General features: G+C 40.3%; 1 protein-coding gene across 3 annotated transcripts in view; it reads right to left on the bottom strand.

Annotated features, from left to right (window-relative positions):
• The window catches only part of CRYL1 (crystallin, lambda 1), a 164,904-nt gene that overhangs the window by 136,381 nt on the left and 876 nt on the right, over positions 1–27,647 (bottom strand). For 2 of the 3 annotated variants that reach the window (XM_005880006.2, XM_005880007.2), the window contains exon 2: positions 17,535–17,642. In XM_005880006.2, coding sequence (XP_005880068.1) covers positions 17,535–17,642 — 108 coding nt within the window. Of the gene's footprint in view, positions 1–17,534; positions 17,643–21,853; positions 21,973–27,647 lie in introns of those variants that run through there. The other variant, XM_005880005.2, reaches the window with a different exon arrangement.

Here is a 27,647-nt window from a genome sequence, read left to right as displayed (position 1 = left end):
AAGAGGAATTGACAGAAAAGAAACTAAACAAAATAGAGGCAAGCAATATGACAGAGAAAGAATTCAGAGTAATGGTTATAAAGATGCTCAACCATCCAGATGAGAAATTCACCAACATATGTAAGAATCAAGAGGAAATGAAGAATAATATAGATGTAATAAAGAACACAATAGAAGGTTTCAGTAGTAGACTAGAAGAAGTGGAGGATCAAATGAGTGAGTTAGAAGACAGGGTGGAAAAAAACCCCAACCTGAACAGCAATTGGAAAAAAATTAAAAAGCAGGAGGAGAGTTTAACGGAGCTTTGGGACAACATGAAATGAGGCAACATATGCCTAATAGGGGTGTCAGAAGGACAAGAAGAAGAACAAAGAATAGAAAACCTATTTGAAGAAATAATGACAGAAAACTTCCCTGACTTGAGGAAGAAAAAAGTCACACAAGCACAAAGAGTCCCAAACACAATGAACCCCAAAAGACCCACACCAAGACATGTCATAATTACAATGGCAAACGTTAAAAACAAAGAATCTTAAGGGCTTCAAGAGAGAGACAGAGAGTTACTTACAAGTGACCTCCCATTAGATTATCAAGTGATTTCTCAACAGAAACACATCAAGCAAGAAGGGAAAGGAATGAAGTATACAAAGTGATGCAAAGCAAGGGACCTAATCCAAGAATACTCTACCCAGCAAGGCATCATTCAAAATTGATGGTGAAATCAGAAGCTTCGCAGACAAAAAATAGGCTAAGGGAATTTATTACCACCATGCCAGCAATTCAAGAAATGCTAAAAGGACTGTTGTAAAAAGAAGAAATAGAAAGGAAACAAGGAATGCAGGCATAAAGAATTAAAATGGCAACAAACAAGTACCTATCAATAATAACCTTAAACATAAATGGATTAAATGCTCTAATCAAAAGACACAGGGTGGCTTAATGGATAAGAAAACATGACCCAAGTACTGAGAATACTAGCCATAGTGATCAGAAAAGAAGAAATAAAAGGCATCCAAATTGGAAAAGAAGTAAAACTGTCATTATTCGCAGATGAACAGTACATCAGAAGGATCATACACCATGACCAAGTAGGATTTATCCCAGGGATGCAAGGATGGTACAACATCCGTAAATCAATAAACGTAATACATCACATAAACAAATTGAAAGAAAAAAACCACATGGTCATATCAATTGATGCAGAAAAAGCATTCGACAAAATCCAACACCCATTTTTGATAAAAACTCTCAGCAAGGTGGGAATAGAAGGATCATACCTCAACATAATAAAAGCCATATATGACAGGCCCACAGCCAACATCATACTCAATGGACAAAAACTAACACCATTTCCCCTAAGAACAGGAACAAGACAGGGATGCCCACTCTCACCACTCCTGTTCAACATAGTACTGGAAGTATTAGCCATTGCAATTAGGCAAGAAGAAGAAATAAAAGGCATCCAAATTGGAAAAGAGGAAGTAAAACTGTCCTTATTTGCAGATGACATGATATTATACATACAAAACCCTAGAGACTCCATCAAAAAACTACTAGACTTAATACATGAATTTGGCAATGTAGCAGGATACAAAATTAACCCCAAGAAATCTGAGGCATTTCTATACACCAATAGTGAACTTTCAGAAAGAGAGATTATAAAAACAATCCCATTTACCATCGCACCAAAAAAATTAAGCTACCTAGGAATAAACTTAACTAAAGAGGTAAAAGACCTCTACTCAGAAAACTACAGGACGTTGAAAAAAGAGATAGAGGAAGACATAAAGAGATGGAAGAACATACCATGTTCTTGGATTGGTAGAATCAACATCATTAAAATGTCCATACTACCCAAAGCAATCTATAAATTCAACGCACTTCCCATTAAAATACCAATGGCCTACTTCAAAGATCTAGAACGAACTCTCCAAAAATTCATCTGGAATAAAAAAAGACCCCGAATAGCTGCAGCGATCCTGAGAAAGAACAATGTAGGTGGGATCTCAATGCCAGATATCAAGCTGTATTACAAAGCCACTGTTCTCAAAACTGCCTGGTACTGGCACAAGAACAGGCATATAGATCAATGGAATAGAATAGAGAACCCAGAAATCGGCCCGAACCAATATGCTCAATTAATATTTGACAAAGGAGGAAAGAACATTCAATGGAGCCAAGATAGTCTCTTCAATAAGTGGTGTTGGGAAAATTGGACAGATATATGCAAGAAAATGAAACTAGACCACCAACTTACACCATACACAAAAATAAACTCAAAATGGATAAAGGACTTAAATGTACGACAGGAAACCATAAAAATTCTAGAAGAATTCAAAGGCAACAAAATCTCAGACATATGCCAAAGCAATTTCTTCACTGATACAGCTCCTAGGGCAGTTGAAACTAAAGAGAAAATGAACAAATGGGACTACATCAAAATAAAAAGTTTCTGCACAGCAAAAGAAACCATCAACAAAACAACAAGAAAGCCCACTACATGGGAGAACATATTTGCCAACATTATATCTGATAAGGGCCTAATCTCCAAAATTTATAGGGAACTCATACAACTTAACAAAAGGAAGATAAACAATCCAATCAAAAAATGGGCAAAGGACCTAAATAGACACCTTTCAAAAGAGGACATTCAGAAAGCCAAGAGACATATGAAAACATGCTCAAAGTCACTAATCATCCGAGAGATGCAAATCAAAACAACAATGAGGTACCATCTCAAACCTGTCAGAATGCCTGTCATCAACAAATCAACAAACGACATGTGCTGGTGAGGATGTGGAGAAAAAGGAACCCTCTTGCACTGCTGGTGGGAATGCAGACTGGTGCAACCACTGTGGAAAACAGTATGGAGTTTCTTCAAAAAATTAAAAATGGAGCTCCCATTTGACCCAATAAATCCACTTCTAGGAATATATCCCAAGAAACCAGAAACACCAATCAGAAAGGATATATGCACCCAATGTTCATAGCAGCACAATTCACAATAACTAAGATTTAGAAACAGCCTAAGTGCCCATCAGCAGATGAGTGGATTAAAAAACTGTGGTTCATCTATACAATGGAATACTATGCTGCTGTTAAAAAGGAGAAACTCTTACCATTTGCAACAGCATGGATAGCCCTGGAAAGCATTATGCTAAGCGAAATAAGCCAGTCAGAGAAAGATAAATATCAGATGATCTCACTCATTTGTGAAATATAATGAACAACCTAAACTGATGAACCAAAATACAACCAGAGATAAAAAATACTTTAATTATAATAAAAATAATCCTGGTATTTGCAGATTTTTAATATTTCCTACAACTTTTGTGATATTATACTATGTTAGTACAGTTTTGGTAATATTATTACATTTAAAATCTTTATTCTTGAAATATTAATTTTTACTGTATGTAATATTATTATAGACTAGAGGCCCAGTGCACAAAATTTGTGCACTCAGGCAGGGGGGTTCCCTCAACCCAGCCTACGCCCTCTTATCGTCCGGGAGCCCTCAGGGGATGTCCAACTGACGGCTTAGGCCCGCTCACCACCTAAGCAATCAGTCGATCCTTAGTGCTGCCAGGGAGACAGGAGAGGCTCTTGCCACCGCCGCTGCACTTGCCAGCCATAAGTCAGGCTTCTGGCTGAGCAGTGTTCCCACTATGGAAGCACACTGACCACCAGGGGGCAGCTCCTGCATTGAGAGTCTGCCCTCTGGTGATCAGTGCATGTCATAGTGACCGGTCGTTCCGCCGTTCAGTCAATTTGCATATTAGCCTATTATATAGGGTAAAATAATTTTTCCTGAAATATTAATCTTTATTGCATGTAACATTATTATACTTAAAATCATTTTTCTTGAAATATTTTTTTGAAATATTATATTAATATTTATTGCATATAACAATATTCTATTTAAAATTGTTTTTCTTGCAAAAAAAAAACCAAAAAAACTCCAGGTTTCAAGCGGACCCCGTTGGTCTCCATACAAGGATCTCTGTCCAGCCAAGGGCAGAGTAATATTTTGAGCCACTTGTGGAGAAGTAGCTCTGGGGCAGGGAAACACACCCACCATATTCTCTAAAAGCTAAATAACATCTACCCCCACCTAAAGCCCTTTCAGAAACAGACTTTTGAGTGATTAAGATTGACACCTGGCTAGCAAGCAAAGGGGGACAAAGGCAGAGCAGGGGAAATTTACTGACCCAGGCCTGGGCCCCATGCTGCTAAAAAACCTACTTTAGAAGGTAGACTGGCCCCTCCTGTTTGCAGCCAAGGCCTGTGGAAGCAGACACAAACGGTGGATCAATGGATCACTTGTAGCTACAAGCAGGTTACTGAAAGCCAAAACATAGTGCCTGCAAGTGGTTACTACCTAAGTACCTAACAGGAAGCCTAGAATTGGCAGACAGAAGGGAAGAGTGGGATCCAAAGAGAGCTCCCAGGGGGCACTAAACTTGCCGGAAACAAATGCTCTTCAGTTTTGTTACTTTTTTTCTTCCCTTTTTTTTCTTCTTTTCTCTTTTTTCCTCCCCTTTTTCTCCTTTTTTTAAAAAAATATTTTTTTTAATGATTTCAGACATGAAGGGAGAGGGAGAGGGGGAGAAACATCAATGATGAGAGAGAATTATTAATTGGCTGCCTCCTGCAAGCCCCCTACTGGTGATCAAGTCAGCAACCAGGACATGTGCCCTGACTGGGAATTGAACCAGGACCTCCTGGTATAGGTCGAAGCTCAAACACGGAGCCACGCTGGCCGGGCATTTCTTTTACTTTTGGGGTGTTTTTTTTTTCTTTCTTTTTTTCCCCCTTTTAAAATTTATCTTCTTTATCTATCTACTGTGGACCAAAGGGGCCACATGCTAACCTAACAAGCTCAGGGAAGGCCTGCATGGCGGTCTTGCAAACTCAAAGACCTAAAGTAACCACAAAGGATGGTCTGAAATTAAACTTTAACTAAAAGTAGTTATGGTGGATAGTTACCTCCTAGGTTGGCATCTTCACTGACAAGGTCAACCTTTACCTTAACTGAGCCTATCTGTCTTTTTTGCATCTATGATAACATATCCTTGAAATCTCTGGGTAACTTGTAACTTCCCTTTTTCCGGACCACTTGGGGTACAGTCTAGGAGCCAGGACAGATACCACAAATTCCTTCATTGTTATTGTTATCACGTTAATTGTTGACTGTTAACTATCCTGCACCCACCGAAGTATGTGTTTATCATTTTACTTTTTATCTAATCTCAGGGGTTTCCCCACATTGCTTTCTCCCACCTCTCTAATCTATCAACAGTGGGTTTCATGTAACCCACCTACATCCCTTCCTTTGACTGCAATGTATAAAAATAGATGAGAAACCGCCATTCTCTGGAGCACTATCCCAATCTGTTGAGATACTGCTTCCAGGCAATTGTGGACAGTTTGGCTCAAACTCACAAAAATTCTTTACAGGTTTGAATGTTTTTACGTTAACACTGCTTTATTGATTTGTTATTATTCTAATCTCTGGTGTTTTATTCATATATCTAACTTTCCTCTTCTTTTCCTACTAATTTTTTTTCTCTTTTCTTTCTCTTTTGTTTTTCTCCTGCTTTTTCATCTTTTTTGTTCTTTTATTTTAGATCTATCTGCTTTCTCCTCTATTTCCCTTTACAAATTATTTTTGTCTCTTCACTTTTCTTCTCCCTCTTTTATTTTAAACTCTTTTCCTTCCCCTATTCCTCTAACTCTCCATTCTTATTTTCTTTATTTTAGCTCTGCATCTACATATTCTGCCACCCCTTTTCTTATTGTTTTTTGTTTGTGCTTTTGTTAGTTTGTTGTGTTTTGTCTTCCCTTCATATTTTCTCTTTCTTTTCTTTTTTCTATCATTCTTGCACTCTTTTCTCTTTCATAATTCTTCTCTGGTGGTTGCTTTTTTTGGTGCTGTAGGAGTCTTGTGTATGTTTTTGATTTTCTTCTGTTTCCTATTTTTATATTTTGTTCTGCTCAGTCAGTACCTCCACAACAGCTCACACAACGTGGTTGGGGTGAGCCACATAGTCAACCAGGCTGAGAGGAGACTCCATCCTCGAATGGGACAATAACATTAGACACCAAACTACAACAGGAGGACCCAAATAACTCAAGTAAGAGGCTTTCCTAGAGCAGCCAGCTCAGGAGATATAAGAGACTGCACCACTGGGACCCACAAAACACCTACTATATAAGACCCTGCAAAGTCTGGAAGGCAGAGCAGTTTGAGTTAATACACAGAAACAAATCAAAGGGACAGATAAATAGGCAGACAGAGAAACAACCCCCAAATTAAAGAAAAGGAGGAATCTCCAGAAAAGAAACTAAATTAAATGAAGGCAAGCAATTTTTCAGGTAAATAATTCAGAGTATTGGTAATAAGGGTACTCTAACAATTCAGTGAGAACTATAAGCAACTAAATAACAATTATAAGAAAATTAATGAGAATATTAAGGGAATTAATGAGAGCTACACCAACATGGAAAGAGATGTTGAAAGAATAAATAATAATCAATCAGAAATAAGGAAAGATATAGCTGAAATAAAGAACATCCTGGGCCCTAGCCAGTTTTGTTCAGTGGATAGAGTGTCAGCATGTAGACCAAAGGGTGCCAGGTTCCATTCCAGTCAAGGGCACATACCTCTGTTGCAGGCTCTTCCCCAGCCTGGGGCCCTGGTCGGGACTCATGCAGGAGGCAACCAATCGATGTGTTTCGCTCACATCAATATTTCTATCTATTGTTCCCTCTCTCTTCCATTCTCTAAAAATCAATGGAAAAATATCCTCAGTTGAGAATGAAAAAAAAAAAAACACACAAAAAAACACCCTGGGAGGATTCAAGAGTTGACTGGAAGAAGCTGAGGACCAAATCAGTGAATCAGAAGACAAGGTAGAAAAAACACCATTCAGAGCAGCAAATGGAAAAAAAAAAATTAAAAAGCAGAAGGAGAATATAATTGGGCTTTGGAACAACGTGAAATGTAACAACATTCACATCACAGAGGTAACAAAAGGAAGGAATCCAAGCAAGGAACAAAGAACCTGTTTGGAGAAATGATGGTAGAACATTTCCCTAACCTGGTGAAGGAAAAATTCACTCAAGTTCAGTAAACACAGAGAGCCCCAGCCAAGAGAACAACAAAAGACCCACACTGAGCCTTTAAGAATCTTAAAGGCTGCAAGAGAGACCTACAAGGGAGCTCCCATTAGACTGTCAGCTGACTTCTCAATAAAACCACTTCAGGCCAGAAGGGAATGGCTTTAAGTATGCAAGGTAATGAAAATGAAGGAACTGAACCCAAGACTACGCTATCCAACAAGGCTATAATTCAAAATCAAAGGTAAAAAAATGGCTAAAAGAGTTTATTACCACCAAACCAGCACTGCAAGAAATGCTAAAGGGACTATTGTAAGAAGAAATAGAAAAAAAGAAAAGAACGCAGTCATAAAAAATAAAAATGGCGCCCTAGACAGTTTTGCTCAGTGGCTAGAGCATCAGCCTGCTGACCGAAGGGTCCCAGGTTCAATCCCAGTCAAGGGCTCATGCCCGGGTTGAGGGCTTAATCTCCAGTAGGGGGCATGCAGGAGGCAGCCAATCAATGATTCTCTCTCATTATTGATGTTTCTATCTCTCTCTTCCTCTCCCCTCCTCTTTGAAATCAATAAAAATATATAAAAATAATGAAAATAAAAATGGCAACACGTAAGTACCTATCAATGTGAGTACCTTAAATGTAAATGGCTTAAATGCTCCAATCAAAAGACATAGGGTAGCTGAATGGATAAGAAAACATGACACATATATATGCTATCTACAAGAAACCCACCTCAAAAAAACAAAACAAACAAACAAAAAAAATGTACCTCAGAACAAAGGACTCACACAGAATGAAAGTGAAGGGATGGAAAAAATTTTTTTTCAGGCAAATGGAAATGAAAAGATAGCTAGGGTAGCAATACTCATATAAGACAAAATAGACTTCAAAGTGAAGGCTATTTCATAATGCTAAAGGGACTGATACAACAATAGGATATAACTCTGGTGAACATACATGCATCCAATACAGGAGCATTCAAATATATAAAAAATTTCTGGAGGATATCATGGGAAAGATCAATAGCGACACAATCACATTAGAGAAATTTAATACTCTACTGCCATCACTGGATAGATCTTCTACACAAAAGATCAACAAGGAAACAGCGATCCTAAACGACTCACTAGATCAGATGGAATTAACTGACATCTTGAGAACATTTCACCCCAAAGCTACAGAATATACATTCTTCTCAAGTGCATATGGGACATTTTCACATCTTAGGACACAGGCTAAATCTCTACAAATTCAAGAAGATTGAAATCATATCAAGCATCTTCTCAGATCACAAAGGCATGAAATTAAAATCAACTACAATAAAAAACATTCAAACACATGAAGGCTAACTAGCATGCTATTAAGCAATGATTGGGTTACCAAACAGATCAAAGAAGAAATCAAGCCGAAACCGGTTTGGCTCAGTGGATAGAGCATCGGCCTGGGGACTGAAAGGTCCCAGGTTCGATTCCGGTCAAGGGCATGTACCTTGGTTGCGGGCACATCCCCAGTGGGGAGTGTGCAGGAGGCGGCTGATCGATGTTTCTAACTCTCTATCTCTCTCCCTTCCTCTCTGTAAAAAATTAATAAAAAATATATTAAAAAAAAAAGAAGAAATCAAAAACATCCTAGAAACAAATTACAATGAACACACAACAATCCAAAAGCTATGGGACACAGTGAAAGCAATTCCGAGAGGGAAGTTCATAGTACTGCAGACCTACCTCAAAAGCCAAGAAAAACTTTTAATAAGGTATCTAACCCTACAACTTAAAGAATTAGAAAGAGTACAACAAGAAAAGCCCAGAGTAAGTAGAAGGAGGGAAATAATAAAGAGCAGAGCAGAAATAAATTACATAAAGACAAAAAATATATATATATGAAAGACCAATAAAACCAAGAGCTGGTTCTTTGAAGGATAAACAAGATTGATTATTCTCCAGCCAGACTCATCAAGAAACAAAGAGTGAGGACCCAAATAAACAAAATCAGAAATCAAACAGGTGAAGTAACAACTGACCCAACATAAATACAAAGGATCATAAAGAAATACTATGAATGGATAGAGTCCAATAAACTGGACAACCTGGACAAAATGGACATATTCCCAGAAAAAATACAATCTTCCAAAACTCAATCAGGAAGAATCAGAAAACCTGAAAAGGCTGATAACTACTGATGAAACTGAAGCAATAATAAAAAAAAAATTAAAAATAATTTAAAAAATAAAAAACTTCCAGCAAACAAAAGCTCTGGTCTGGACCGCTTCACAGGAGCGTTTTACCAAACATTCAAAATAAAACTAACACCCATCCTCCTCAAACTATTTCAAAAAAATTCAAGAGGAAGGAACACTTCCAAGCTCTTTATTATGAGGCCAGCATTACCCTCATCCCAAAACCAGATAAAGACACTACTAAGAAATAGAATTACAAGCCAATGTTCCTGATGAACATAGATGCTAAAATCCTCAACAAAATTTTAGCAAATAGGATCCAGCAATACATTAAAAAGATAATACACCATGACCAAGTGGGATTTATTCCAGGGATACAAGGCTGGTATAATATTCACTAATCAATAAACATGATACATCACATAAACAGACTGCAATATAAAATTCACATCATCATTTCAATTAATGCAGAAAAAGCATTTGACAAAATAAACACCCTTTTTAAAAATATATATTTTTTATTGAATTCAGAGAGGAAGGGAGAGGGAAAGATAGAAACATCAATGATGAGAGAGAATCATTGATCAGCTGCCTCTTGCACACCCACTACTGGGGATCGAACCCACAACCCACACATGTGCCCTTGACTAGAATCGAATCTGAGACCCTTTAGTCTGCAGACCAACGCTCTATCCACTGAGCCAAACCAGCTAGGGCAGAACACCCTTTTTTGATAAAAACTCTGAGCAAAGTGGAACTCTAGGGAGGATATCTCAACAATAAAAACCATACATGACAAACCTACAGCCAACATCATATTCAATGGGCAAAAACTAAAACCATTTCCCTTAAGAACAGGAACAAGACAGGGATGGCCACTTTCACCACTCTTATTCAAAATAATACAGAAAGTCCTCGCCAGAGTGATCAGACAAGAAGAAGTAAAAGGCATTCAAATTGGAAAGAAGGAAATAAAACTCATTATTCGCAGATGATATGATATTGACCAATGAATTTGGCAATGTAGCAAGATACAAAATTAACACCCAGAAATCGATGGCATATGTATACACCAATAATGAACTCACAGAAAGAGAAACTAAAAAAACAATCCCATTTACCATTGCAACAAAAAAGTTAAGATACTTAGGAACAAACTTAACCAAGGAGGTAAAAGACTACTACTCCGAAAACTACCAGACATTGAAAAAAGAGAGAGGGGAAGATATAATAAAGTGGAAGAATATACCGTGTTCATGAATTGGTAGAATCAACATCATTAAAATTACCATACTACCCAAGATAATCTATAAATTCAATGCAATCCCAATTAAAATACCAACAGCATATTTCACAGATCTAGAACCAACGCTCCAAAAATTTACATGGAACCAAAAAAGACCCCGAATAGCTGCAGCAATTCTGAGAAAGAACAAAGTTGGAGGAATCATAATACCAGAGTTCAAATTATACTACAAAGCCACTGAATTCAAAACAGCCTGGTACTGGCACAAGAACAGGCATATAGATCAATGGAACTGAACGGAGAACCCAGAAATCAACCCAAGCCATTATGATCAATTAACATTTGACAAAGGAGGCAAGAGCATACAATGGAGTCAAGAGAGTCTCTTCAATACTAGTAATGGTGTTGGCAAAACTGGACAGATACATACAAAAAAAATGAAACTAGACAACCATACACAAGAATAGAGGGAACATATCTTAACTTACACAAGAATAAACTCAAAATGGATAAGACTTAAACCATAGGCAGCAAAATCTCAGACACTTCTCATGGCAATATGTTATAGACTAGTGACCCGGTGCATGAAATTCATGCACATTAAAAGGGAATTAATTAGAGGAAATATTTTAATATTGCTATTTGCCCTTTCTCTATAATAGAAGTGTCAGAGATGACAGAAAATTAGTAAAATGTATATAAAAAAATCTTCCTCCTGTCAGAGTCTGGGGTGCGCCACGGGAACCAGAGTCAAGTCCCCGCCCACCCACGTGCACCTCGAAATCATGCAAGACCCAGACCTGGCCAGCCCTACCCCCATTGGGCTAGATCCAGACTTGGCCGGCCCCACCCCCATCAAGCTCCGCCAGGTGGGGGGGCGTGGCCTCAGGTCCCCCGGCCTGGCACCAGAGCAGGGGTTGTGGCCTCAGGTCCCCCGTCAAGCCCCGGTGGGCAGGGGACACGGCCTGAGGTCCCCTGTCAAGCCCCGCCAGGTGGGGTGCGCAGCCTCAGGTCCCCTGCCCCAGCCCAGCGCCACACAGCCTCAGGTCCCTGCTGATTGCTCGTTAAGGCTCATTACGGGAACTCGGCCTCTGCTGTGGGCGCAGCCATCTTATGTTACGGAATCCCTGCCTCCACTGTGGGCGCAGCCATCTTGACCGTTATGGCATGACAGGCAATTTGTATATTCCCTCTTTATTAGATAAGATACATCTCCTTGGGCAAAGGAAGTAAGAAAAAATAAACCAAAGGAACTACATCAAAATAAAAAGCTTCTGCACAGCAAAAGAAATCACCAGCCCACTGCATGGGAGAACATGCCAATGATGGTACATCCGATAAGGGGTTAATTTCCAAAATTTATAGGGAACTCATACCACTTAACAAAAGGAAGACAGACAATCCAATTAAAAATAGGGCAAAGGACCTAAATAGAACTTCTCCAAAGTGGATATACAGAAGGACAAGAGACATATGAAAACATGCTCAAAGTCACTTATCTTCCAAGAGATGCAAATCAAAACGACAATGAGGTATCACCTTACACCTGTCAGAATGGCTATCATAAAAAAATCAACAAAAGACAAGTTTTGGTGATGATGTGGAAAAAAGTGAACCCTAGTATATTAGTGGTAGGAATGCAGATTGGTGCAGCCACTGTGGAAAACAGTATGGAGTTTCCTCAAAAAAATTAAAAATGGCACTCCCATTTGACCCAGTGATCCCACTTCTAGGAACATATCCTGAGAAAACCAAAACACCAATCAGAAAAAAATATATGCACCCCTATGTTCATAACACTGCAATTTACAATAGCTAAGATTTGTTAACAGCCCAAATGCCCACTAACAGATGAGTGGATAAAAAAGCTATGGTACATTTACACAATGGAATACTACACAACTGTAAAAAAAAAGAACTCTTACCATTTGCAACAGCATGGATGGACCTGGAGAGTATTGTGCTAAGCCAAATAAGCCAGTCAGAGAAAGATAAGTGTCACATGATCTCACTCATATGTAGAATCTAATAAACAAAATAAATTGATAAACAAAATAGATCCAGAGACATAGAAGCATGGAACAGATTGACAAATTTCAGAAGGAAGGTGGGGGAGGGTGGATTGGTGGGAAGAGATCAACCAAAGAACTTGTATGCATATATGCATAACCCCTGGACACAGACAATAGGGTGGTGAAGGCCTGGGGCAAGGTTGGGGGGCGGGCTGGAAGAGGTCAATGGGGGAAAGAGGGACATATGTAATACCTTCAACAATAAAGATTTTTTTAAATAAAATAAAAAGAAAGTAGGAATATGTCAATCGGGAAAATATTGTTTTATTTAAAATTCCCCCAATGACTGTTTAAAGTTTTATTAATTTTTGGAGAGAGTGGAAAGGAGAGGATAGAGAGAGAAAAACATCAACATGAGAGCAAACATCTATTGGCTACCTCCTGCAGGCCCCCTGCCAGGGATGGAGCCCACAACCCCAGCATGTGCCCTGACCAGGATCAAACCAGCAACCTTTCAGTAGACTGGACCCAGACCAGAGAAGTGGAAGTGCCTGGGAGTTCACACCAACCAAGGACAGCTGTTAGACAATGATGGATAAGAGAATATGAAAGCTAACCTCTCTTGCCTTCAGGGATGACAGACTTTACAGAGTACTTCATGCTCCAGAACTTCCCTGGAATCTTGATGAGCCTGCATTTCTGAAATCATGCCCTCAGTTGGTTTCTTTGTCTTCCTTATCATGTCCCCTCACTACCAAACTGGCTTCTCCTGGGAGCATTTCCTTAATCAAACCCTGGCCCAGGAACTCTCATCTCAGGACCTGATTCTGAGGTTCCTGATCTAAGCTAACATAATATAAAGCAATGTATATTAAATACTCAAAGATTTAAAAGTGGTACCATGCCCAGAGGGCTCAGTGGTTGAGCATCGACCTATGAACCAGGAGGTCAGGGCTCAATTCTGGTCAAGGCACATGCCTGGGTTGCAGACTCCATCCCCAGTAGGGGGTGTGCAGGAGGCAGCTGATCAATGATTCTCTCTCATCATTGATGTTTCCATCTCTCGCTCCCTCTCCCTTCCTCTCTGCAATCAATTAAAAAATAATAATAAGTAAAAAAATAAAAAGTGGTACCATAAAGAATGAGCAAACAATGAGAAACTATTAAAAATGAATAGGTATATTTGGAAAAGAACCAAATAGAACTTTTAAAATGAAAAGTTAATTATTGAAATAACTCAATTGATGGTTTAAACAGCAGATCAGACACAGCTAAAACTAGAATTAGTAAACTAGAAGATCTAAAAATTGTACCCATGCCCTAGCCAGTCTGGCTCAGTGGATAGAGTGTCAGCCTGCAGACTGAAGGATCCTGGGTTTGATTCTGGTCAAGGGCACATACCTCGATGGTAGGCTCGATCCCCAGCCCTGGTCATGGCGCATGTGGGAAGCAACCAATTGATGTGTCTCTCTCACATTGATATTTCTCTCTCTGTTCCTCCCCGTCACTTCCATTCTCTCTAAAAATCAATGGAAAAATATGCTCAGGTAAGGATTAACAAAAAAATAAAGATTTAAAAAAAAGTGTAACAAGAATATATTCCAAAGATATAGGGAGAAAGAATATATAAAAGAGAGGTTAAAACAGTGTACAAATCATGTGTTGTGAAATTGTGCACCTGTATAATATTCCAAACTAATGTCACCTCAATAAATTCAATAAAAAAGGGGTGGGGGGAGTCAGTATAAGACAAAGACAAAAAAAGAGAGAGAGAGAGGTTAAAAGATATGAATGAATTGGTTCAATATACATATAATCATAATCCCAGAAGGAAAAAAAACCCAGCAATCTCACTCTACAATATGTATCCTGTAGACACTCAAGCACTTATGCACTGGACATATGCCCCAAACTGAAAACAACTCTAATGTTCATCAAAAGGAAAAAGATAAATAAATTATAGCAAAGTCACACAGTAGAGTATTATATAGCAACTAGAGGCCCAGTGCACGAAATTCATGCAGGGGGGAGGAGGGTCCCTCAGTCCAGCCTACACCCTCTCACAATCCAGGACCCCTTGAGGGATCAGGCTTAAACCAGCATTCAGACATCCCTCTCACAATTTGGCACCGCTGGCTACTAACCGCTCTCCTGCCTGCCTGCCTGATCGCCCCTAACCACTCTGCCTACCTACTCATCGCCCCTAACCCCTTTGCCTGCCTGCCTCATCGCCCCTAACCACTCACCTGCCTGCTCATCACCCCTAACCCCTCTGCCTGCCTGCCTGATTGCCCCTACCTGCTCGCCTGCCTGCCTCATCGCCCCTAACCACTCTGCCTGCCTGATCGCCCCTAACCACTCTGCCTGCCTGATCGCCCCTAACCACTCTGCCTGCCTGATCGCCCCTAACCACTCTGCCTGCCTGATCGCCCCTACCCCCTCTGCCTGCCTCCTGATTGCCCCGAACCCCTCTGCCTGCCTGCCTGATTGCCCCTAACTGCTCGCCTGCCTGCCTGATCACCTCTAACCATTCTGCCTGCCTGATCGCCCCTAACCCCTCTGCCTGCCTCCTGATTGCCCCGAACCCCTCTGCCTGCCTGCCTGATTGCCCCTAACCACTCTGCATGCCTGCCTGATTGCCCCTAACCACTCTCCTGCCTGCCTTATTGCCCCTAACTGCTCGCCTGCCTGCCTGATCACCCCTAACCGCCTCTGTCTCGGCCCCCGCCGCCACAACTTCATCTGGAAGGATGTCCGGAATGACGTCTGGAAGGTCATTCGGTTGTCCGGTCTAATTAACATATTACACTTTTATTATTATAGAAGATGAAAACAGATGTACTATAGCTATAAGCAATAACATGGATGAATCTCAAAAATATTTTTATAAACCACAAAAATGAGCAAAAATAAATCATATATTGTTTGGTTATATATATAACTATTTTTAAGGCAAGTTAATAGTAAATACAAAATAAAGGATATTTGTTGCTTCCGGTGAAAAGGCAGGGGAGTCAAACCCATGAGATACACACAGGGTATTGATAATATTCTAGATGTCAAGTTAGATAATTTATTATATTCTTCATAAACTAGCATAAATGATCTACTTGGTTGCATATATTACATATTATATTAAAAGTAGTATTTGCAGGATCTCTATAAAGCAAATAGTATAAATGGATACTGAAGAGCTCAGACCCACCCTTAACATGTACATAGACCAGGGCTAGAATCTTGTGTCTTACTGGGTCTGTGAGCAGGTTACTGACCATTTATAGACCTAACTTTTCTCATAAAATAATGGCAATAATATCTGATTCACAGGGTTTACTATGAGAATTAATATGGTAAGATTACTAGACTATAAGCTTCATGGTGGAAAGGACTGTATCTGTTTTGTTCCTCTGTGTATCCTTAGTGAATAGCACATGCCTGGAATGTAGTAGGTATTTATGTCAATTCCTCTTCCTTCCATAGCAGTACAGAATAAAGGGGGTAGCTATATAGTAGTTGTTTCATTTTGGGGTTTTCGGGGTTTTTAGATTGACATTTTATCCTGACATTGGCTACATGTCACTGTATGTAACAAGCAATCTGACTTCTCTGGATTTCAGGTTCTTAATCTGTTATACAACAGAATTAGGCTCAAATATTTGTATTTAATACCTATATTTTTCTTTTTCTTTTTTTCTTTTTTTTAAATATATTTCTTTATTGATTTAAGAGAGGAAGGGAGAGGGAGGAAGAAATAGAAACATCAATGATGAGAGATAATCATTGATTGGCTGCCTTCTGCACGGCCCCCACTGGGGATCAAGCCTGCAATCCGGGCACCTGCCCTTGGCCGGAATCGAACCTGGTACCTTTCAGTCCACAGGCCGATGCTCTATCCACTGAGCCAAACCAGCTAGGGCCTTTTTCTTTTTTTAAAATATTTTATTGATTTTTACAGAGAGAAAGGGAGAGGGATAGAGAGTTAGGAACATCAATGAGAGAGAAACATCAATCAGCTGCCTCCTGCACACCCACTACTGGGGATGTGCCCACAACCCAGGTACATGCCCTTGACCGGAATCGAACCTGGGACCCTTCAGTCCGCAGGCCGACACTCTATCCACTGAGTCAAACCAGTTAGGGCAATACCTATATTTTTCTTGATGCCTATAGCCTGACAGCATACCCTATATATTAGTCTTTTCAGAAAGTAAATGATAAAGAATATTTCTGTTACCAAAAAAAATGCAAATTCAAGTTACATATCCATGTATAGCCCCCAAAGACAGATAATAATCACCTGAATAAAACAACATCTGAGATGTCAAATTGTGTTCAGTGACCATCAACTCAGGTGGGGCCTTGCCATCTGGCACACTGCATTAGCTTGATTCTTCTATTTCGGACCTCCTAATTCTCGTCCTTTCTCGTTTGGCTCCTATTCTTCTTCTGCCCCCTATGGTTATGCCTAAAATTCACCTCTCAACATCTTGTAAGCTCATCTACTCTCACAACTTTAACTACTAGAGTTATCACAGTTAAACTGTGTCCTGCGGTCATTAGATCAATAGGTCAAAACAAACCTCAGGACCTCTGTTCCTAAAATGTAATGCCCATGCAGCTGTGGCTCTCACATGGTATAAACCAGCTCGCTGACCCAGAGAGAAGCAAGGATACCCAGGCCTGCAGCCCTGTGGGACACAGCAAAGGTTTACAGATTTATTCAGGCTGGAAGCCTGAGATCCACATTGAGTTCCCTTACTCCCATTATACATCTTTACAACCCTGAGTCCTTTCCTCACAATATGAACCTCTTATTAGTTGACGATTCTACCATTATAGGCCTGGCTTTACCAGCTCAATGGCACTATAACTGAAGTGAAAGAGTGAAGTCACAGATGACGATGGCTTTAAGAGTGTGATAAATAAGACCCACTGCGAGTAACAGAGTCAATATTCCTACCAACATGCCAGCTGACTCACCTGATGTTTTCCAGGGCGTTTGTTATCTGCTGTTGCTCAATATCAAACAGTTTCACCCTGAAGCCTCCACTGGCAAACAACATAGCCCAGCTTCGCCCAATGAGGCCACTAAAGGGATAGAAAATCAGGAGAGGCTCTCAGTTAATTTGCAATTGAACAGTTTTTTATTCCTAACCCAGAATAATTTTTTTCAAATTATAAGCATCCTATTCTTAAAATATTTAATATCTTGAAATTACACATTTTAAAGTAGGTAAATACCAGTACTCACATCCTCCCACAACCACATCAAAATTACAACTAAAATACAGAACCATCATTCAGAACTGCCTGAAATCTGGCTGAATGTAAGCCCTACAACTAGAGAATTAAAGAAGAAAGTGCACTGACTGGTAGGAGGGGTGGAAGCATGGAACAGGCTGGTCCAACACCCACATGTGGCTGTTTTTATTTTATTTTTTTAATATATTTTTATTGATTTCAGAGAGGAAGGGAGAGGGAGAGAGAGATAGAAACATCAATGATAAGAGAGAATCATTGATTGGCTGCCTCCTGTATGCCCCCTACTGGGGATCAAGCCCGGAACCCAGGCATGTACCCTTAATCAGAATCAAACTTGGGACCCTTCAGTCCACAGGCTGACACTCTATCCACTGAGCCAAACCGGCTAGGGCATGTGGCCTGTTTTTAATCAGTAGGGATATCTTGGCTAAGGAGGCCTCCTGTGAGGAGCAAAGGGTTCCAGCCCCACACCAGAACCCCACCTCAGAGTTCCAGTGCCAAGAAGAGAAGAGCCCATAACTTTGGGCTATAAAAACAAGCAAGGATTGTGGCTGAGTGACACAGAGGCTGCTAGAGTCCCAGGCAGTTCCTCTTAAAGGGCCTGCACATGAACTTACTCGGACTCACTCCCTGTGAGCTCCAGCGCTGGGGAAGCAGCTTGAAAGGATCCAGGGACATATGGAAGGAACTAAACATGAGGACAAGAACAGACAAAAGTGCTAGGACCTCCCCAGCACAGAGCTGACTGGCAGGCACCATATCTGAGTCTCTATCACTGTTTACCAGTGGTTCTCAACCTGTGGGTCGTGACCCCTTTGGGGGTCAAACAACCCTTTCACAGGGGTCGCCTAAGACCATCGAAAACACATATATAATTACATATTGTTTTTGTGATTAATCACTATGCTTTAATTATGTTCAATTTGTAACAATGAAAATACATCCTGCATATCAGATATTTACATTACAATTCATAACAGTAGCAAAATTACAGTTATGAAGTAGCAACGAAAATAATTTTATGGTTGGGGGTCACCACAACATGAGGAACTGTATTAAAGGGTCGTGGCATTATGAAGGTTGAGAACCACTGCTGTTTACCCTGCCCTGGTGATTCCCTGAGATCCTGCCCTACCCAATTTGCAGCCCCACCCAAACTCTTCACAGTGTCTTTTCCATATGAATAACCTATTCTGGCTCAAACTTCAGACTTTCCTAAGATCTCTCAAAGAACCAGCAGCTGGACTCAATGTACCCCATACCTCTCAATAAGTGGCCGCGGCCTGGCACTAGCAGTAGTTTACCAAGGTTCACAGCTTGGCCTCTCCTGAGTACCTCCAAGCCCAACACAAGTAGCACCCATCTGGAGATCACTCTGTAGCTCATGCTGGGTGGCCCCAACAGAGCACAGGCAGTGACTGACTTTGTACCTCCCAGGAGGCCCCAGTGCCAGTACACCCAGTGGAGAACTTCAGACAACACCAGGTTATAACTTTACCACATCCAAGAGCAACGCACTCAGGGGCAGACTCAGTGAGCACCAAAGCCCCACTGAAGCAAGTCCTGCTCCATAGGGGTATCTCTGGCACAGCAATTCTTTTGCTGCAGTTGAAGCAGGTCCTCACAGCCAATTGGCCTGGAGGTCAATTCCTCCCAGTGATGTCAACAGCAATCAAGGCTCAACTACAACAGGACCGTACACACAGCCCACACAGGGGTGCACCTAGAGTGCCCAGCTCAGGTGACTGAGGAGGCTGAGCCACTGGGCCCTACAGGACACCTACTACACGAGGCCACTCTACCAATTCCATGAGACATAGCAGCTCAACCTAATACATAGAAACAAACACAGGGAAGCAGCCAAAATGGGGAGACAAAAAAACATTACCACAAATGAAAGAACAGAAGAAACCTCCAGAAAAATAACTACATGAAATGGAAGCAAGCAAACTACTAAAGAGTTCAAAACAATGGTTAGCCCTAGCTGATTTGGCTCAGTGGATAGAGCATCGGCCTGCAGAACAAAGCATCCCAGGTTCGATTCCGGTCAAGGGCACATACCTCGGTTGTAGGCTCCTCCCAGGCCCAGGCCCTGCAGGAGGCAACCAATCGATGTGTTTCTCTCACATTGATGTTACTCTCTGTCTTTCCCTCTCTCTTCCACTCTACCTAAAAATCAATGGAAAACTATCCTCAGGTGAGGATTAACAAAAAACAATAATGGTTATAAGGATGCTCAAGGATCTTAATGAGAGGTTCAAGGGACTTAGTGAGAATTTCATGGATCTCAGTGAGAACATTAAAGACATGAAAAAAGACCAGTCAGAAATGAAAGATACACTAACTGAAATGAAGAATAATTTACAGGGAATCAGAAGTCAAATAGAGGATCCTGAGAATCAAATTAACAATTTGGAATAAGAGGAAGCAAAAAGACACCCAATCAGAAGAGCAAAAAAAATCCCAAAATGTGAAGATAGTGTAAGGAGCATCTGGGACAAAGTCAAGCATACCAACATTCGCATCATGGGGGTGCCAAAAGGAGAAGAGAGGGAGCAAGAAATTGAAAGACTGTTTGAAGAAATAATGACAGAAAACTTCCCCTACCTGGTGAAAGAAATAGACTTACAAGTCCAGGAAGTGCAGAGAGTCCCAAACAAGAAGTCCAAAGAAGACACATAATAATTAAAATGCCAAAGGTTAAAGACAAGAGAAAAGCAGTTACCTATAAGGGAGCTCCTATACGACTGTCAGCTGACTTCTCAACAGAAACTTTGCAAGCCAGAAGGGGGTGGCAAGAAATATTCAAAGTGATGAATAGCAATGACCTACAAGCAAGATTACTCTACCCAGCAAAGCTCTCATTTAGAATTAAAGGTCAGATAAAGAGCTTCACAGACAAAATTCATCACCATCAAAATAATATTATATGAAATGTTGAAGGGTCTTCTTTAAGAAGAAAAAAAAGACCAAAAATATGATCAATAAAATGGCAAAAGGTACATATCTATCAACAATTGAATCTAAAAATCAAAATAAATAAACAAGAAATCTAATGAACAAAATAAACTGATGACTAAAATAGAAGTAGAGGCATGGAGACATGGAACAGAGTGACCAATCTCAGAGGGAAGGGGGATGGAGGGAGTGGGAAGAGATTAACTAAAGAACTTATATGCATGCATGCATTACCCAAAGACACCAGGGTGGTAAAGGTCTGGAGCGGAGCAGGATCTGGGTGGAGGAGGGCAATGAGGAGGAATAATGGGGGGACACTGTAATACTCTCAACAATAAAGTTATTTTTAAAAATACACATTTTGATAGCTGCATTGATTCTAAATGTTGTCTTTGTCCACGTAGGAGTTCCTGAATCCTCAATTCCAGCCCAGCATTAATGTGTATGGAGTACCACCGGACAGGTAGTTAACAGGCACTTACACACTGAAACAAAAAGTTAGAGTTGGGAGGTGACAGGATGTCATGGATGAGACAGGCCTCCTAAGGGATCCTCCATCTGACCATTTCGCTTATCCTGAAGAATAGGTAGAATTTCCCCTGTCTCTTAAATAAATAAATAACTGCTATTACCACTGGCATTAGACCATGTATTAGGTGCCAGGCAACATTAAAAATGTTATGTGTCCCACCTCTGTTAATCTTTACAACAATCCTCCAAAGTCAGTACTATTATTATTTCCATTTTATACAAAGAAAAACTGAGGCACAGGTGGGTTAAGATGATACATGCTGTAAGTGCTAGAGCTGAAATGAACTCCAGCAGTCTGACTCTTGAGTCCTTACCATTACGTTCTGCCCACTGCTTCAGATTTATTGAAAATAAAGGGACAGAGGAACGTGTTAAATGACATTACAGGGTTACATTCAGCAAATTCCAGAATGGAAAATTTTACAAATGATCATGTTCTTCAATAAGTAACTGCCAGGACCCAGATCATTTCTCAGAGTTATGTTTGCAGAACAATGCTGAGAGAAGAGGAAATATATCCCTCAAGGACAAAGAGCAAGCTTGCTTACCTCTTACTATAAAAAACAGTGGCTTCCCCAAGTTCAATGTCCCTCTCCTGGAACATACTCAATGAATCTGCAGCTGTCCACCAGCCCCTCCACTTCACCTCCATGGGACTCGGGGAGAAGGGAACCATCCCAAGTATAAATGTTCACGCGGCCTGCTCTGCTGTGATTAATAAAGTCCTTTGTCTCTGACCCTGCAGTCTCACGTCCTTTGCCAGCTTTCAAGAAACAGTAACCAGCTAACTTACTAGTATGCAGGTAGCCTGAACGGACAGTAGGGCAAGCTTGTCTCAGTCATGGTGTTATTTCACTGAAGTAATTATAGGAGCCACTTTGGGGAAGGGAGGCTAGAATAGCAGTCACAGGGCGGGCTCCAAGAAGCATTCTCCCCACTCTACCCCCTCCCACTTCCTCCTTTTTCGGCTAATCTGTAGTTCAGGTTCTGAGCACAGAAAAGGCTTCACACTAGAGATAGTTAAAATCCCTATAGCTTCTGTCATAGCTTTCGGGCCCAAGTGATTGAAGCAAAGAGCTTAGCACACCTCCCATTAAGGAAAAATCCTGCAATTGCCACAGAAGTGCTATCCAAGCTTCAAAGCTCTCACAGAATGCTCATTTGAGCTAAGCCTTTAATGCATACAAAGGGCCATTGAGAGGGGCTACTGTCTTCTTATAAGGTATCTTATGTGAAACCCTATAGGGGAAAAAAGTGAAAGCAACTGAAATAATCTCTACACAACTTCTGGAGAAGGGAGCAGGATTATGCCATGGATTTTATTCCATATTCTTCTGCAATATTGAAATATTTTGCAATTAAAATTTATATATCAGTTCCTATAAATTTTTTATGAAATGCTCTGTGCTCTAGACCTACATTGTCCAATATGGTAGACTCTAGCCACATGTAGGCATTTAAATTAATTAAAATTAAGTGCATTTTAAAACTCAATTTATCCAAAATACTAAGCACATTTAAAGTACTCAACAGCCACAGGTGATAGTGCCTGCCATCTTGGACAGCAAGGGTATATGAGAGCACTCAGTCTTTGCAGATGGTTCTATTGGACAGATCTGTCTAGACCAATGGTTCTCAACCTGTGGGTCGCGACCCCTTTGGGGGTCGAACGACCCTTTCACAGGGGTCGCCTAAGACCATTGGAAAACACATATATAATTACATATTGTTTTTGTGATTAATCACTATGCTTTAATTATGTTCAATTTGTAACAATGAAAATACATCCTGCATATCAGGTATTTACATTACAATTCATAACAGTAGCAAAATTACAGTTATGAAGTAGCAACGAAAATAATTTTATGGTTGGGGGTCACCACAACATGAGGAACTGTATTAAAGGGTCGTGGCATTAGGAAGGTTGAGAACCACTGGTCTAGACCATTTGAAGAAAAAGAAATCCAGAGTTTGAAACAGATAGTCCATGCATGAAGACATCTTTTCCTTCTTCAAACACAAACACACACTCACTCACTCTAGAGCTGCAAGGAGGTCAGTTAGAAGGCCAATTAACATTCATGCTGGTCATCCCAACTGACCAGCCATTGACCTTAAACATTCCTTCTATTGCCCTTCTCATAATGTTTGAAACATACAGGGACTTATTTAATTGTAAAAGAAGCCCTACTGCAGCCTAAGTCTAGAAAGAAGAATTATTTCACAGTGGGGTTTACAGTGGTGTGTTTACTCTGTGATAATCATTGAGCTGTATGCATATGATTTCTGCACTTTACTGAATTAAGACAGGTCATATTTCTTAAAAAAATAATTCGTTCTTTGCCACTTTGTTGTTTAAGAAAATATCATACCTTAAAAAAATAGTCATCCATACATGTAAAAGCCTTCGCCCACATGGTGATCAGGCACCTGACCCTGACTCCCTCAGGGATGAGAGCTCCACTTAACCTCTAAAGCAGTGGTTCTCAACCTTCCTAATGCCACGACCCTTTAATACAGTTCCTCATGTTGTGGTGACCCCCAACCATAAAATTATTTTTGTTGCTACTTCATAACTGTAATTTTGCTACTGTTATGAATTGTAATGTAAATACCTGATATGCAGGATGTATTTTCATTGTTACAAATTGAACATAATTAAAGCATAGTGATTAATCACAAAAACAATATGTAATTATATATGTGTTTCCAATGGTCCTAGGCGACCCCTGTGAAAGTGTCATTCGACTCCCAAAGGAGTCACAACCCACAGGTTGAGAACCGCTGCTCTAAAGCAACCTTAGCATCAGACCCTCAATCGATTGGGTCCTCTGACATCCTGTGTCCACCACACAGTGAAACTGAGAACTGGTGTAGAGGAAAAGGGAACTGCAAATGCCAGGCATGGGGAACAGGAAGAGCTAGCAGGCTGAACAATGGTAGAAGGGAGAGGTGCTTCAATTGGTATTTTTATAAAAGCCCAAAGTGTTATAGCTGCTTTTACAGAAAAGACTTTCCATAAAGGAGAACATAACAGATTCAAGGTAAACCTCCTCCCACTACTTCACTTGCTTTTTCAAAATAAGTCTAAGCACCTCTCAAATGAGTCTGCATTACAATGGGAGCCACTAAAAGCAGGAGAAGGCAGCTTTCTCAAAATCTGCTTTCTTGATTAACAAAGGTTTCATCATTATTTAAACCCGAATGTCCAGAACAGTAGCCACCAGCAAAATGGGGCTATTAAGCACTTGGAAAGTGGCTAATAAAATAATTCATAGACAGAAACCCCATTTAAAATGAAGTCAGGCCCTAGCCGGTTTTGCTCAGTGGATAGCATGTTGGCCTAAGGGTCCCAGGTTCAATTCTGGTCAAGGGCATGTACCTTGGTTGCAGCCTCCTCCCCAGCCCGGGCCCTGGTCAGGGCTCATGCAGGAGGCAATCAATCAATGTTTTTCTCTCACATCAATGTTTCTCTCTCTTCCTCCCCTCTTCCACACTCTCCCTGAAAATCAATGGAAAAATATCCTCGGGTGAGGATTAACCATAATAATAATAATTAATAAATAAATAAATAAATAATAAATTAATAAATTAATAAATAAATAAAATGAAGTCAGGCGGCCAGATGGGGTGCTCTCTTGCTCCGAGATGGTGGAATCCAACAGGAAGAACTCTTTATCACAGCTCTCCAAACTTCTCTTCCTCTATAAAACAGGGTTCTTCTCCTTTGTTCTCAGGATTTGCCTGAAGTTTGCCAGAAGACCACATGTCCCAAAGTGCAAGTCTTTGTTATTCCTGAATAAAACCATTTTGCTGGAGAAATATTTAGCTATCTGTTTAAAGTCAACACCAGTCTGAAGTGATATGCACTGTAAGTATAAAATACACACTAGATTTTGAAGACAATACCAAACAAAAAAGTAAACTATTTCAGTAACATTATTTTATATAAATTAGATGTTGAAATAATACTTTGGAAATATTATGCTAATTAAATATATTATTAAAATTAATTTCACCTTTTCTTCTTACTTTTTTAAGATAACAAGAGAAAATTTAATTATGTATGTGGCTTGCATATGTGGCTCACATATTTCTAAAGGGCAGTGGTCACTTAAACAATTATCTAGTATTATAATTCAATCACTTATAATTCAATCAATAGTTAATTTATATCAGGAAGCCTAGTTCCACCCCCAGCTATTCTACTATGCTAAAATCATACAGAAGTCACATCTCCAAGAGACCTATAGTCATCTATAAATGCAGTGGGAGGAGGGGGATATTTACATTAAAACACTAGTTTCCAACCTTTCCATCAAAGATATTTTTTACAATACTCCAAGACACGAAGATGCAGGCGAGCAGTTAGGGGTGATCAGGCAGGCAGGCGAGCAGTTAGGGGTGATCAGGCAGGCAGGCGAGTGGTTAGGGGCGATCAGGCAGGCAGGAGAGTGGTTAGGGACGATCAGGCTGGCAGGCAGAGGGGCTAGGGGCGATCAGGCAGGCAGGCAGTGTGGTTAGGGGCGATCAGGCAGGCAGGCAGGTGAGCAGTTAGGAGCCAGCAGTCCTGGATTGCAAGAGGGATGTCCAACTGCCTGTTTAGGCTCGATCCCTAAACCGGCAGTCAGACATCCTCGAGGGGTCCTGGATTGCAAGGGGTGCAGGCTGGGATGAGGGACACCCCACCCCCACCCCTGTGCATGAATTTCATGCACCAGGCCTCTAGTATGTATATATAAAAACCCAAAAGTAAAAAATAAATGTAACAAACACGAGAGGGGAAAAGCCTGAAAAAATTATATGAAGAGGCGAAAACTAACTTGAAAATAGATTCTACTGCTTTAGTCTAATAACAGCAAATAAGATATAGATCAAAATGGCAGAGATTAAAAAGACTGACAATGCTTCATGCTGGCAAATAATTTATATTAGCAAAAAATTTAAAACTAACCATCTAATATTCAGAATTGGTTAGTAAATTGGGCACAGATAAAGCAAATATAACAAAATAACAAAATTTTAACAATTGTTGAAAACAGATGGGTGTGTGGGTATTCTTTTTTCTATACTTTCAACTTTTCTGTGCGTTTGAGAATTTTCATAATAAAAAATTGGGGAGAAATTAGTTATAGTCCATATAAACAGGCATTAAAGACAAAGTTGATTTATTTTTACTGTAATAGGTTTTATGGCCTGTATTGCCCACATTCCCCTATAGGGCCCACCAATAGCAGAATGCCAACTCCTGGGAACCCACAAGCAACCATTAACCCCTACTGTCCCTCCTAACTCTAATCAACATGAGGTTTCTGTTTAATAAACTTCACAGTTATTCAGTTATATACAGGAATAAGTTTCTGTAGATGTGATAAGCCAACAGAAATGAATGCCTGAGGACTCCCCCCAAATGCAAATTTGTCTTTAGGATACCCATTTCTACTTCAATTTTTTAAAGTTGTCATTATCAGATTTTCCCTCTTTATGTTCCCACAGACCTACACTCCTTTCTTATTTTTTCAAATGCACACTTACTCTCTCAAACCCACCATTCTGAAGGGACTTGCCTTGGGGTTCACAGAACAGCTAAGTGGCCCTAAGGAAGAGTGGCCTTTATGAAAAGATCACTGGAGAGGAATTAGAGACTATTTCTAGCAAGTACTTTTAAGAGGGAGTCTGGTATTGATGGAAAAACAATGGCCCAACAGGTTTCTGAAATTGAAATATGTTAGTTTTCAGTCTGTTGAAATCCAAGAATGAAACTCAACCAGGTTTTAGGGAATTTAAATGGATGTTTTTGGAATTACCTATGGGACTGGGAGAGAAAGAGAAAGAAAGGGGGAGTGAGGAAAGGGAGGGGAGAGAAAAGGATGAAGGGCAGGAAAGCAATGCTACCCTAGAAGCAGAGATGAGTGTCTGTGAGGTGCTGAGAGTGTGTGCATAGATAGGAATTTCTATCCTGTGCTATGTCCTGTGGTCATTATAGTTTGCCACCCCCACCGCCGCCCCCTAATTCTGACTTCCCAAGCGCAGCTCCTACTCCAAACTGTACTCCTTCCCCCTTGATTAGGTGCAGACAGAACACTACTCCAAGGCAGAGTGGGAAACATACAACACTCCAGCCCTGGACATCAAAAATGCAAAGCAAGCAGAGTCACTTTACCTGGTGCAAAGTGCACTTATATACATTTTTTTATTATTATTATTATTTCTTTACTAGGCAGCCACACATACCCATGTGCCTGGAAAGGACAAGGGCACAGTTAATGCCACTGATCTGTGAGCAAAAGAAAGGTGACAAAAGGCATCCTGACTCCTTCCTTTAATAGACTGTAAAACTGA

The sequence above is a fragment of the Myotis brandtii genome, unplaced genomic scaffold, assembly GCF_000412655.1.
Source record: "Myotis brandtii unplaced genomic scaffold, ASM41265v1 scaffold62, whole genome shotgun sequence".
In the NCBI taxonomy this organism is placed as follows: domain Eukaryota; kingdom Metazoa; phylum Chordata; class Mammalia; order Chiroptera; family Vespertilionidae; genus Myotis; species Myotis brandtii.
The sequence above is the reverse complement of the archived record's forward strand: the minus strand, read 5'-3'. Positions and strand labels throughout refer to the sequence as shown.